This window comes from Nycticebus coucang, chromosome 11 (genome assembly GCF_027406575.1).
Source record: "Nycticebus coucang isolate mNycCou1 chromosome 11, mNycCou1.pri, whole genome shotgun sequence".
NCBI classification, from domain to species: domain Eukaryota; kingdom Metazoa; phylum Chordata; class Mammalia; order Primates; family Lorisidae; genus Nycticebus; species Nycticebus coucang.
Window position 1 is genome coordinate 12349632 of NC_069790.1, and position 15049 is coordinate 12364680.

At 41.4% G+C, this 15049-nt stretch overlaps 1 protein-coding gene across 6 annotated transcripts in view; it reads right to left on the reverse strand.

Annotated features, from left to right (window-relative positions):
- HECW1 (HECT, C2 and WW domain containing E3 ubiquitin protein ligase 1) overlaps window positions 1–15049 on the reverse strand; it is a 458920-nt gene that overhangs the window by 140150 nt on the left and 303721 nt on the right. For all 6 annotated transcript variants that reach the window (XM_053608465.1, XM_053608463.1, XM_053608468.1 and 3 more), the window contains one exon: window positions 11798–11967. In XM_053608465.1, the coding sequence (XP_053464440.1) occupies window positions 11798–11967 (170 nt within the window). The remainder of the gene's footprint in view (window positions 1–11797; window positions 11968–15049) is intronic.

A 15049-nucleotide genomic window follows, 5' to 3' on the forward strand; every position in this document is an offset into this window, starting at 1 on the left:
TCTCAAAAGTGCTGGAGTAGGGGAAAGGAGCCAAAGAACAGAGTATGTCTTCTTCTCTGCTATGCTTTGAATGTCCCCTCCAAAATGCATGCTTAAGTTTATTTGCCTTTGTAACAGTATTAAAGGTAGGACCTGTGAGAGGCGATTAGGTTATAAGGGCTCTGCCCTCATAAGTGGGTTAATGTCATTACTGAGGGAGTGGATTCCTGATGAAAAGGATGAGTTTAACTCATTTCATCTCCCTCTCCCGCTGTTTCCACCTTTCTACCACGTTCTCACCAGAAGCTAGCACCGTGCTCTTGGACTTCCCAGCCTCCAGAACTGTGAGCTGAATAAACTTTTTTTCTTTATAAATTACTCAGCCTGTGGTATTCCATTATAGAAACGGAAAATAAGCTAAGACACCTTCCAGGACTATCAAACCACAATCCTAATCTGCAGAGGATGGGAGGAGAAGAGATGTAAACTGAATGTAAAATTAGACTTGACTGGATTATTTATAACTAACAATGACCAAGCGGTAGGTTATGGAATGTGCCCAAGAAATCTTTATGAGACTCTTGAGCATGGCTAAATGCAGTGATTGGGAAAAATTAAAACTGATTTCAGGCTGCTCAAGTAAGCAGATTATCTATGTATCTATCTATCCATCCATCAACAAAGGCACATGCACTCAAGTGTAGTGTGTGTTTTGGTAAATATATAAAATACTTCCTACCACTCAAAGGTTCTCTTGGTTATATCAGCTGGCTTTCAAGGCTTTTCTATAACTCCACACTATGGATTCACCATTCTATGTTCTGTGTTATCTGTCTATCCCCTTTCTTTTTTTTTTTTTTCATGAGTCGGGGTCTCACTGTCACTCAGGCGAGTCTTGAACTCCTGAGCTTAAGCGATTCTCCCTCCTCAGCCTCCCACAGTGCTGGGATTACAGGCGTGAGCCACCGCGCCTGGCTTGTCTATCCCCTTTCAATCACACTCAATCACTGGCCTTGTGCAGTATTACTTCTGTTTCTGCGTCTTTCTCACAAATACACTAAGTTGTACCGATATCCTTTATTGCCTCCCTTAAATACAATATTCTCTTAGTCAAGGATAAATGCGGTTAATAACCTAAATGTTTTCTGTAACCTTTTACAAGATACACGATATCTTCTTTACTCCCATTCTGTGTTTAAAATAAAAAAAAAATCATGGAAAATGTTAGAGATTAGCCAATTAATCATGGTATTACTATAGAGATAATTTCATAACATGTGAAATCAATAGCCTAAACACAGTAATTCGGTTGTTATAAAATTGCCATTTAAAGTAATTTATAATATGACAAGAACTCTATTCATTCTTCCTGGTAATTGTAACTTTGAAAAGACTATTGTTTATATTTAACTTCGTTCATATTTATTAACTTTTTTCCAGGCTAATAACCCATATCACTGAAAAAAGCTTGGAAGCGAATGGAGTAAAGCCTGCCATGACTTGAGCTTGTCCCTGAAACACGGCCTTTGCCTCCTGCGAGACAAGCCTGGTGGGGACAAGGACAGGGACCTGCTACGGGGCCCTCGACAGATGGAATCACAGTCAGAGGTGAACCTGGGGTGAAGGTGAATTTCTGCTAAATGAGTAAGGAAAGAGAACCCACAGACTTGTCTATTGTATGATTTACTCCCCCCTTTTCAATCTTTAAAGTATACGTGGTCATTTTATGTAGCTGTGCCAAAGACAACTGCATTCCACCTCTGAGATTTCTTGGGTTTTCTTCCACCTGCCTGCTCCACCATTCCTGATTCTTGTCTTTCCTCCTTTGGCTCTGTCTGTACCTGGTTTCTGTTCTTCTCAAGGCTTCGTGCTCAAAAATCCAGTTATATCTGCTCTCCCCTGCCTCTACCCCAGTGGTTATCAACCTTCCTAATGCCGCGACCCTTTAATACAGTTCCTCATGTTGTGGTGATCCCCAACCATAAAATTAAATAATTTTATGGTTGGGGATCACCACAACATGAGGAACTGTATTAAAGGGTCGCGGCATTAGGAAGGTTGATAACCACTGCTCTACCCCCACCTTTGATTTTTGGTATCAGTCTCACTGGACTCTGTTAGCTTTAACAATTCTAGACATTATTTGTATCCTTTTAATGTTTCGAAAAAAAAAAAATCCAACTAATGAATGAGGCATCCAGTCCTAGCTCTGATTTGCAGTGTTTGCCAAGTTTCTTGGCTTAAATACTCCTACTGTGGCTGATTTCACTAAATGTGGAGTTGGGGAGATATGGGCACAGCTGGCTCCCGTGAGCTCACATGAGCTGGCTCCAGCCTACCACTGACTCCCATGGATGAATGTGCCAAGCTAACCCCTCAGCTGGCTCACTCTGCTTCTCCACAAGAAACAGGCATGGTTTTCAAAGAGTATATGCCCGCCATACACACTGGGTTTCACTGCTACTCTCAAAACCTCTACTTCTATCTTATTTTCTCAGAAGTTGAAAAATGACATTACTGGCTCGTTAGCAAGTAACATGAGTCTGTGTGTCTCCAAGTCTTAGGTTCAGTGACTGAGCCTCAGGTATCACTGTGGGACTCTTGTCTTTCTCTGGGTCATCCACCCCACGTAATCTAGAGCAGCGTCCTTTATGTCTTTAGGTTAGTGATCCAGTCACAAGTTCCTTTCATTAAATGGTTCACAGCTGGTTTAACCAACGAAGAACAGATTTTGTACTTAGACGGTGGTTGCCTACATTAGGTAACTTAAAAAAAATTTTTTTAAACTACTGTTCTGGAGACATAATGTGTGATAAAGGCTTCTCACACACTTACCACCAGTACCAGCTTGGCATTCTAGAGAATGACTTTTTAGTTCATGACACTATGTTTACTTTATCTAGGTCAAAAGTATGATTTAATTTTTTACTAAATGATCTCCTAATCACTCATCCATAAGGACTGAGGTTAATATTTTATTTTTAAACCAATCGGAGTTTGGTTAAAACTCCTCAAGGCTCTATGTACTCAATTTTTATATGAGGACAATTAATGACAATTAAGGTTATGGGGGGGGAGCAGAAAGAGGGACGGAGGGAGGGGGGTGGGGCCTTGGTGTGTGTCACACTTTATGGGGGCAAGACATGATTGCAAGAGGGACTTTACCTAACAATTGCAATCAGTGTAACCTGGCTTATTGTACCCTCAATGAATCCCCAACAATAAAAAAAAAAAAAAAAACTCCTCAAGGCTGGGTGATAACAGTAATAATTTAGCAATTTTGCTTAGCTCCCAGAGATCACAGGACTTGGCCAGGCATCCTTATTTATCTCTAGGAGATGGTGCTTTTAGCCTAACCTGGTCTCTTGCTCTGCTCTGTCACCCAGGTTTTGGGAATTTTTCTGACCAGTCTATTCCAAAATTTGAAAATTAAACTCATTTCAATATAATTTTCAAATTTGAAAATCTGACAATTAAACTCATTTCAATATAATTTTCAAATTCCAAAATATGAAAATTAAACTCATTTCAATATAATTTGTGGGTCAAAGAAGGGCTATTAAAAATATTTTTAACTAAATGATGATGAAAGTAAGAAATATAAAAAATTGTGAAATGTAGTTAAAACAGTCCTTAGAAAAAAATGTGCTTCTTTCAGTTATTATATCAGAGCAGAAAAGTATGTCTAAAACCAAGACATAAATTTAATAAAAAGGAGCTAAAGAAAAAAGAAAAGAGAGCCAAAAGTTAGGAAGGAGGCAATAAAGGAGAAAAATTAAAAAAATTAAAAAATAAGGGTAGCTATAAAAAGAAAGATAAAGGATTGGAAAGGAGGTACATAGGATCAGAATATATATAAAGAGCTCTTAAAACTCAATAGTAAGTTAAACAGCTCCCCAAATGTTTTATGAAAGAATATATGTAAATGGACAATAAGCATGTGAAAAGATGCTCAGTATCATTAGTCACCACGGAAATGTAAATTAAAAGCACAGTAAATTACCACTTCACCTCTACTAGAATGGCTAACATTTAAAAATTGGCAATGCCAGGTGTTGAGGATGTGGTGCATCTAGAACGTGACCACAAAATATTGGTGGGAAGATAAATTGGGGCAACCCCAGGGGAGACTTTCTGGCAGTTTCTTAAGTTAAATACACGCCTACCAATGTGACCCAGCCATTCCAGACCTAGGTATTTATTGACCTGACAGAAGTGGATAGAGAAGACTCATACCTAAATCTTCATTGCAGCTTTGTTCACAATAGCCAATATCTAGGAACAACCTAAATGTCCGTTAACAGGTGAGTAGATATAGACAATCTGGGATGTCTCCAAACAACTGAATCTATTCAGCCATAAAAGAACGTATGCAACGATAGGGGCACATCTCCAAAACACCATTCTGAGAGGTCGGAAACAAGAGTACACACTGTAAGATTCCATGGATGGAAAATGCAAACACATCTATAGTGACAGAACACAGTTCAGAGCTGGCCTGGGGCCAGGGATGAGTCAGGTCTGAGCTGCAAAGCAGCGCTGGTACTCTTCTGGGGCTGATGGAAAGGTTCTGTGTCTTTAACACTGGGATGGCTTCGTAGGCATATGAAATTGTCAAAGCTCATCAACTTTTTGGCTTTAAAGAAATGAAGTTGGGCTGCGCCTGTGGGTCAGTGAGTAGGGCGCTGGCCTCATATACCAAAGGTGGCGGGTTCAAACCCCAGCCAAACTGCAACAAAAAATAGCCGGGCGTTGTGGCGGGCTCCTGTAATCCCAGCTACTTGGGAGGCTGAGGCAAGAGAATCACCTAAGCCCAGGAGTTAGAGGTTGCTGTGAGCTGTGTGACGCCACAACACTCCACCAAGGGCAGCAAAGTGAAACTCTGTCTCAAAAAAAAAAAAAAAAAAAAGAAATGAAGTTTATTCATTGGTTGTAATGAATTGCATACATGTATGTTGTTATCTCTTGATAAAAGATGAAAGGGTAAAAATAAAAGTGGAAATTCAGTGACCGTTCTGATACTGGCGGACTCATGTACGCAAGTTTTGTATCGACTTGCTTTCTGTTTTACTGTTGGTGGATTTGTAGAAATCAGCCTGCTGCTACAAGCCATAGCTTAGAGAACTACCTGCTCCCTTTATTTCAGCAGAATCCCTACAAGAGACAGGCACACGGGTGCCAGACAGAAAAGGCCACATGGGTTGATTTTTTAAATGTTGATTTTGCATTGATGCAACAAACACAACTTGGTGAAGGATTAGCCTTTTTATGTTGCTGTGTTCAATTAGCTAATATTTTATTTAGAATATTTGCGTAGATTTTCATGAAAGAACTTAGGCTGTAATTTATCTTTCTTGTGTTCTCCTTGTCAGATTTGGGTAGTTTTGCTGGTCTCATATAACAAGTTTCATTTCCATAGAAGAATTTGTATAAGATTATCACTTCTTCATTAAATGTTTGGGAGAATTCAACAGTGACAACATCTGAGCCCAGGATTTATTTGAGCCCAGGAAAAGTTTGAAGTTATAGATTTGATTTTCTTAATAGATATAGAACTATTTAGCATTTCTACTTATTTTTGTGTCAGTTTAGTAAAATACATTATTCCAGAAATTTCTCATTTTATCTATACTTTCATTTATTGGCATAAATGTATGTATAATGTTCTCTTATCATCTTTTAATATACGCAAAATCATTACATTTTTAGCTTTGTTAATTTTTACGTTCTCTAAGGCATCGATTTGTCTTTACCTCTTTATTATACTAGTATACTTCTCCCGGCTCTCTTTATGTTTGATTGGCTGTTAAGTTTTTAGCTTGCACATATGGAAATTTAGGCCACTGGTTTTGTTTGTTCTCTTTTCTAATTTAGTTACATTCCACAAGTTTAGATATTTTCTAGTTTTTCTTGTAATTTCTTTTTGAGCCATAGATTTTAAAGAAGTTTTTGCTTAATTTTCAAGAAAGTTGAGCATTTTCTAATTATCTTTTAATTATTTGTATCTAGTTTCTAAGATTAAAAACACACAAAGCAGTATTTAAAATCTACTTCTACAACTCTAACAATAAGCCCTCCATGGGTCTGTTTCTGTTGTAACTGGAGTCAGATAATTTTAATTAACCAGGGACTAACCAAGCTGTCTAAACTATTTTGTTTTTCACCATTGGTTTGCTATAATCCTACACTGCAGCCATCCAGGGGCCACCTGGAGATCTGGTGGCTGTACCAGGGAACCTGGCCCTTGGGTCAGAACGTCGAGCTTTGTCTCTTTGGCACTGTGAGATTGCAGCAAACTCCTCTTTAATCTTCCGCAGCTTTCTGCTGAAGCTTGAAATTCCTTTCTGTTCAGGATCACGTCAAGTTCTAGTTACCTTGGCCATTCTTCTCTGCATCACAATTTTTTTTTTTTTTGTATTCTATACAGTTTTTCTAGCGTTTTTTTTTAAATTAATTTATTTTTATTGTTAAATCATAGCTGTGTCTAGTGGTTAGTAGTTAGTGCTGCACAGCAGAGCCAGAGGCAGAAATCAACTGCCTCCATTCTTGATTCTTTATAATTCATCCCACACACAGAAGTAGGAAAGTTTTTATAAAATTTCAACCAGACTATGATATCTCCAACTAAACAGACTCTAACAGAGTCTTCCCCTCTTACAGTAAGAGCCCAGCCCCGCTCCACGCTCACAAGGTGCTGGCCAAGCCTCTCCCCAGCGCCGTCTCATGCTGCACCCCCACACGCGCTCTCCCCTGGCCACCTTCCTGCTTGCTTTAACATGCTACCCTTCTTACACTCAGTCTTTGCTTACAAGACACAGTTCATGTGATGGCAGCTCAGAAAGGCCTCCCTGGGCCACCACTATCTAAGGGAGCTCACTCGGTCATGCATATCCCTGTAACTGTGCGAGATTTCCTTCCAGTACTTATTTTCCATTGAGATTATATTGTGAATTAACTTGTTTCATTTTGCTTTCCTACATGAGAGCATAAGTGCCCAGAGCAGGCCCTCTCTGTCTCATCTTCTAGTCTTGGGACCAGAGGCTGACAGCACAGCTTGGGGATTAATCCCAGCAACTTTGGAAGGCAGAGGCAGAGACAGTGTGGCGAGGCTAACAGACACCGTGGCCCAGAGCCAGAGTGCCTGCCATATTTGCTCAATCCACTTGCTGTTTCTGACAGTGTGCTTTTAGGAGTTCCTTATTTCCTTAAGAAATCTAAGTATACTTTCTACATGAACACTCTCAATACACTGTATAACCCAAGACTCCAGTGACGGCAGTTTCTGTTTATCTTCTTTGCAAAGCCATAATCTTAAAAGTGCTAATTATATCCATCTAGGAAAGTAAACAGACCTGAAAATCACAGAGTGTTCCGTGGTTGAAAAGAGTTTCTAATTACAGTAATAATAAAGAAGATGAGATGGATCAATCAGTGTGGAAGTCCAGTGCGTATTTATTTTAACATTCATGGCATTTCTTATGTATTCCTCTACATTTTCCCTTCATGTTTTAAAATTCTAATAGAAACTTTAATTTTTTAAGTATTTGACAGGTTTTAATCAGCAAAAAAATGTTTCAAGTTTGAAATCATTTGAATTTGAAAAGAGTCAAGTGAACTTTAGCCCTAGTAATAAAGTTAGCATTTAAATTACACGTTAAAAGATATTCTTGCATTTAATGTGTAGGCAACTTCAGTGTTTTCTCACTGACCAGCCTTTGCGCATTAGTCAGTCAATACAGAAAGGACAGTTTGGTTCTGGTTCTCTTATGCAGAAATTTGAAGAGTGTGATCTTGTAGGAGCAAGGAGTCATCATTTCACTCACCATGGTGCAAGGACCCAAGCCCACGTCAGCTCTTATTTGTAAGGGATGAGGGAACGATACCAAACATGTGCACTTGGAGTAAGCCCAGCCCAGTCAACGTCACTTGTCCGTGCACGTCAGGAGCTCCAACCACGTGACATTTCTACACAGAGCTTTAGAGCTTGTGGGATGCCTCCGTACCTTTGCACAGGCTGTATGACCCCTCCTGTCAAGACCAAGTCCAGTGGCACGTCTCCCGTGAAATCTCCTCTCAGGCTCATGGTGCTCTCTCCTTTGTATTGTGGCATTTTGTTCATGGCCTGGTTAGAACATTTATTTTATTTTATTGTCTCCTTCTACTAACCTGAGGGGTCTCATCTGCCCATCTTTTTTGTGTGCTTCCAGTAGCTTCTATTTCTACCACAGAGTAGATAATCAATAAATGTTTCTTAAATGAAAAGGGGAGGGGGTGACGCTCTCTTTGAGTATCTGGCATAGCTGGAGATACTTTCTCCAGAATTTGTTCATCGCCACCTACAAACGAGACTGGACAGTATCAGGCGCCGAAGGCAGACTACCTTGTTCAAATTCTGGTTTTGCCACTTACCAGCTGTGTGAGTGTGGGAAAATTACTTATTATGCCTTGTTTTCCTCACCTTTAAACAAGGGTAGTAACAGTACATTCCTCATAGGGGTGCTGGGAGGATCCAGCGAGCTGATTATGCAACATGTTTATAATGCTGCTTGGCACAGTCAGCCCTTGATAAGCCCTATCTAACCTATTAGTAGGTTCCAAGAACTGGAGATACCAAGATGATTAGATGTGATTTCCTTTTCTTTGGGGTTCAAATTCTTACAGGTAAGACAGAAGTGCAAATGAAAAAACAACACTGCTGTGGAGTCTGAGCAAGGAAGCACTTCCCTACTGAGCCTGGCTGGACAGGCAGGGAGTGTCCCACATGGATGAGGGGTTTTAGCTAAGACCGGATGGATAGGGGGCTGCTAGGTGGAGGAGTGGGGATGTAGAATTTAGACAGACATAAGGCAAGACAAAATAGACACAGAGACATGGCTATGTGAAAACAGGAGGGGCATCTGGGGACTGCAGCTGCAGACAGTGGTCTTAGAATAAGGTCTGAGGTGGAAGGCCTTGGAGAGTAACACCAGAGGACGTCGCAGACACTGCAAACACGTCCATTCAACACCTGTGTTCAAACACCTTCTTCCCTGTTCCTCCTACCAGAGTCAGGAAAGTGAAACACTAAGTTTTTCCATCCTCGAGAGGTCAGATGGCAGGCAACATGGTACCAGCTGGGAGAGCCTTTTCTCCCAGAATGAAAACAATAAGGCTTACAGGGAGAAGGCTGCTTTGGTCCGTTTTGCTTTCTTCTTACATGGAATTTGGGCTTGAGGCTTTAACACAAGAGGATGAGGCTATTTGCTGAGGATGGTGCAGGGGGTAGAGGCAGAGAGCTGGGCGTTTACTCAGCAGCTGCCCTGCCCGGATCACCTCCCTCTGGATGTCTTGTTCGTGAGATGCACTCTAGCTAGCCAGGTCTCCCCGTGCTTAGGGCCAGATGCATCCCTGACACACTGATAAGCGATGCCCAATCAAAGGAGGGTTTGAACGCTCTGCAGAGGAGCTATGACGTTGACATTGGCCTCTGGGAACCGTAGTATAATTTAAAGATTGAAAGGATAGCTTTGCAGACCCACAGACCTCTGTTCAGCCAGTTACTAGCTGTTCACCTTGCGAAATCAGTTACACTCAACATGAGCCTTACCAGAGAGATGTGTGATGAGATTTATTTTTGATCACCATTTCGAACTGCAGCTTGTGGAGAAGGGGGTTGAGAGAGCCCAGAGTAAGGTCTAGCGAGAGTTTGCCAGCATCCGGCCAGAACCAAATCAGTCTTAACCACAGATTCGGAAACTAATTTCAGAACTTAAACTAGATTCTTAGGTGATGGTTTTAGCTAAAAAAAAAAAAATAAATAAAACAAACAAACAAACTGCCCACCCCAAAACTGTCCAAACAAACATTCTCTGAGATTTATGACACTTTTTTGACTAAATGTCTTTGAACAAGTTGCTCTAAAGTTTTTTCAAAGAGAGAAGCCTTTCCCCCCCATATAATATAAATTCCTGGGGCATCTTATACTATCCCCAGGAACATGTGAAGAAGTCTAGAAGCAAGTGGCAAAAATGGCTGGGACTTAAATAATTTAAGATTCGCTATTCCATGCTAGTGGTGCTAACAGTGCTTTGGAATCTGTTGATAACTAAAGCTGGCAGGGTGTTCAAGTACAAATTCTTCCCTAATGTTCACTTTGAAGCTCTGGTGCAGCTCTTCTGTGAAGTCTAGGAGAGGGGTAATTGCGCCTAGGAAGTGGTTTAGTTAATTGAAGACACAGTGAACAATCTTTGCTCCACCATATCTACTTACATTGTCTTATCAAAGATGCTTGAAAGTTCTACATCAGAGATATATACTCAGAAAAATAAAGGCAGGAATCCTGTCTTTGTGCCTTCGTGGAAGCACATTTCTTCCTTCAGGCCGAGGAGGATAATCTAAGGCTCAGATAGAGGATAAGTGCTCTCTCAAAGTTATAAAGCTATTCACTGGCCAAGCTGGGATTGGAGCCTAAGTTTGGTTTGTGCGAGTGCAAAGCTGTCACACAAAAGCCCTGCCTGACACGCCGTCCACTCTCATACCTCACACCCCTCCCGGCCCCGCCCCACACAGCTTGCAGGGTATGTCCTCAGGTTCAGGCCTGGGCCCTGGGCAGCCACATTGGTAGTGACACTTACTGCATGCTCTCCTGGAGAGGCCTGAGTAACTGTGGAGGGCCCTCCTAACTCCCAGCTGGCACAGGACACATATTTAGCAGTGGAGAAGGGCCTTTATTAGACAAAACAGTTCAATATCTAGCAAGCTGCCCAGCCCAGGCCGCAACAGTGGGACAAACAACTGGGCTTCCCATCTACTGAAATGAAATCATGTGGTCACAAGCAGGCATGTTCTCAGGATCAAGGCTTGCCTGCCCCAGGAATCTGGTAGTGTTAGACTCTCTGAAACTGACCGAGGGAGCCACAACTGAAACTCGGTAACCTTGCCCCAGGACCACCGGCGTGGAAAGAGCTGTGGGGAAGCTGGAATGCTTCTCCTCCTCCTCCCCCAGGAGGGGCAGAGGGAAAGGCTGCCCTGCTCACAGGCACAGGGCCTGACTCAGAAGAGGCCACTGAGAGAGGCCACTGAGGCAATGAAAAGTTTCTCAGTCCATGTAAACATGAAAGAGGTAAAGTCTCCATATTTTTTAAGGCTGCATAATATTCCATAGTGTACATATACCACAATTTATTAATCCATTCATGGGTTGTTGGGCACTTGGGCTTCTTCCATGACTTAGCAATTATGAATTGAGCTGCAATAAACATTTTGGTGCAAATATCTTTGTTATAAAGTGATTTTTGGTCTTACTCCGCCTCCTGTGAAACCAATTTATAGCTTTCATATGAAAGCTATAACCCAACTATAGCCCAAGAAGCGGGGGAGGGAGGAGACGGAGGGGAGGGAAGGGGAGAGGACGCATAGACGAGGGTAATTGGTGGGATCACACCTACGGTGCATTTACAAGGGTACATGTTAAATTTACTAAGTGTAGAGTATAAATGTCTTAACACAATAACTGAGAAAATGAGGTGAAGGCTATGTTAACCAGTGTGATGAAAATATTTCAAATGGTATATAAAACCAGCACATTGTACCCCATGATTGCTTTAATGTACACAGCTATGATATAATAAAAAAAAAAAAAGAAAGAAAAGTTTCTCAGGCCGTCCAGAAGGACGTGCTCAAGAGCCCTAGCATTGTAACCCATAGAGAACATGGCTCCATGAAAGGCATGGATCGAGCAGCAGTGTTTGGGCTCCTTGGAAGGAAGGAAAGCCTGGGCTGGCTCAGGCCAGCTGTCCCAATCTGTCACTTGGGCTTCCTCTCAGGGCCTGGCACTCACCTCCGCCTGCCAGACAGGGTTCACGGTGTTGCCGATGATCTTGGATCTCCGCTCCTGCCCATGGTGAGGCAGGGCGGGGAAGATGCTGTGTTTCCCAGGCTGAATGGAAATCTTCAGATAAGGGTCGGGGTTGAAAAACATCCCTTTCTTCAACCCCATGGCCTGGAAATCTGTAAGATAAAGGATATTTGTGTTCAAATATGTTTTGGTAAGGTTAACAACTGCATTGTGTTATCTACACTGTTCATGAGAGGCCCGCTGGCTCTGACTGGACTGGATTTCTGGTGCTCCTCAGGCAGGTTGAGGTGAGGGTTAGGGTTAGGGTTACTCCCAGTAAGGAGTGAGAGAATTAGCAGAAAAAAAGAGAAAGGAAAGGTGAGAAGAGCAGAGAGCATGGCCGCTGAAGGAAAGAACAAAGAAAACACAGAGAGTCCTTGAACCCTGCCAGGGAGGCGGGACCTGGAAAGCCAACTGTTGTGTTTGTTGTGCTGATCCTGTATAATTCCATGCTGTGTAGAGAGAGAGAGAGAAAGACTGACAGTGATTTATAATTGTTCCAGGATGATCTGCAGTCACTGTATATTTTCCAATATATTAGAAATGTATTTATGATGTCAAGGAAAACAATTTTTAATTAAAAAAATTCAGAAGATTTTCTTTTTTTGAGACAGGGTCTCACTCTGTCTCCCAGGCTAGAGTGTAGTGATATTACCATAGTTCACCGCAACCTTGAACTTCTAGGCTCAAGTGATCCTCTTGCCTCAGCTTCCGAGCAGCTGGGACTGGAGGTGCCAGCCACCTTGCCTGGCTGATTTTTCTATTTTATTATACAGATGGGGTCTCACTTGTGCTCAGGCTGGTGGCCAACTCCTGGCCTCAGGCAAACTTCCTGCCTCTGCCTCCCAGAGCACTAAGATTATAGGCTTGAGCCATTGCGCCCTGTCAAGGAAGGTAATTTTTAAAACTTTTCTATTACTGAAGTATTTGCCGAACAAAGCTATTTGCATTTATATACTAGTGAAACAAACTGGAGTAAAGATACGCAGAATCAGTTATTCTCAATTATGACACAAGTTGTGAAGTGTTTAAATAATTTGTTACTGATGAAAACGTGTAGAGGTTTCCACCTGCAATCACGTTGAAGTTATTTTGAGTTGATTTCACTTATCTCCATAATGAAATTATTCCTTCTCTCTTGCATTACGACATAGTTCCACGAAAGGAAAAAGGGCAGAAAACACAAGCATCACAGAAATTTGCCACACCTGGGCTCTGCCCACAGGCGCCAGGGCCAGGAGTGTGTGCAGACGAAAGTTAACACAGCAGCCTGAGTTGACTTGCCTGAGAAAGGCCTTGGTATGAGGTTGACTCCTGCCTACAGTGTCTGGGAAGTTGGATTTCAGGAGGGTTCCCACCTTCTCAGAGCTGATGAGCGTGGCTCACTGTGCCCAAACTTTGTGCAAACTATGCGGTTTATGATGAACACTGCTTTTCTTCTGGCAGTCTGGAGTTTTGGTACATGCTAAGCAGGAGACAGAAGCCCTGGGCGCTGAGTCCCTAAGAAGCTTCTCTGGAAGACATCATTTCAAGGGTGCTGTCACAGCTGGTGCTGGGGGAATGCGACAGCTCCTAGAACTCCCCTGGGAGACGCCCTCGGAAGCTTGCTCCTGGCTTCCTACAGACTTTGCCCCTGTGCCCTTTTCCCTATCTGCTGATTTTCCTGTGTCCTTTCACCGTAATAAATCACAGTCATGAGTATAGCTGGACACTGAGTCCTGTGTGTCTTCCCAGTAAACGGTGGAACCTGGGAGTGTCTTGGGGACACTTGACCCAGAGTGTGAAAGACACGCGGAGTATACCCTTCACTCATCACGGAATAACAACTCTCATCACCTGCACCAACTTACCATTTATTGCTAGTTACTAAATTCTGGAAATCAGTCTTAGCACTTAAAATATATTATCTGATTTAATCCCAAGCATTAACTCCGTAAAGCAGAGATTATCTCCTTAATTCGAGAAAAAGAAAATGGAGGCTGACAGGTTTTCAGGCCTAGAGAGATAAGATTTGAAACTGTCACTTCAATTCCCAAGTCTGTGCTTTTAACCAAGATGTTATATTATCTTTTCATAAAAATATCAACTTCAGCATGGGTTAAATGCTCGAGTATAAAGAGTCATTTCTTTTTTTTTTAAATTTAGATATATAATTTTTTTAATTAATTTAATTTTCAATTCACCTTGAAGACATATCTAGTTCTTTTTTTATATATATATTTTTTATTATTAAATCATAACTGTATACATTGATATGATCATGGGGCATCATACACTCGCTTCATAAACCATCTGACACATTTTTATCACAGTGGTTAACATAGCCTTTCCGGCGTTATCTCAGTTACTGTGCCAAAACCTTTACATTCTACATTTACCAAGTTTTGCAAATTCATTTCTATGCTCTTTATTCTGTTCTATCTAACAACTTTTTTGTATCTACATCGGTATGTCTTTATCAAATATTTGATACCTGGCAGCTCTTCATTGTTCTTATTTTTTGAAAAAGATGACATTTTGCTTCACCACTCACACATTTTTTTCTTCCAGATAAATCTTTCTTTTTTTCTTTTCTTTGCAGTTTTTGTCCAGGGCTGGGTTTTTGAACCTGCCACCTCCAGCATATGGGGCCAGCGCCCTACTCCTTTGAGCCACAGGCGCCACCCCCAGATTAATCTTCCTAAATTTTAATAACTCCTTTAAAAAAAATTGGGATTTTGATCGGAACCACCCTGAATTGATACATTAGTTTCAGGGGAATTAACAGTGTTAGAAAACTGACACTTTGCACCCAAGGACATTTCCTTATTTGTATAGGTCTTCTCTTATGTAAACTTTTTCACTTTTCTCTGTAAGGATTTACACATTTAAGTTAAACCTGCATATTTCTTGAAATATATGTTTCATGGAGTAAAAGTATTTGAAAACTGCTGGAAAAAGAGGCACAGATTAAAAGTGCCCTGTACTGGCACTTTTTGGGAGTCATTACACCCCAATTTTAGTTCTGGAACACTAACTATTGAACTTTGTAGTGCTGAGTACGCTTTCAAGTCTCAATGACTTCAACCGTGAGATTTGTGGGAGAGATGCTGTAAGAGCCCAAGAGTTCTATGATTTTCCAAAAATACATGATGCTTAGTTTTCTCCCACTTTTGCTTGTATTACTTTTTGTTCTGATGATGAACATATGCACAT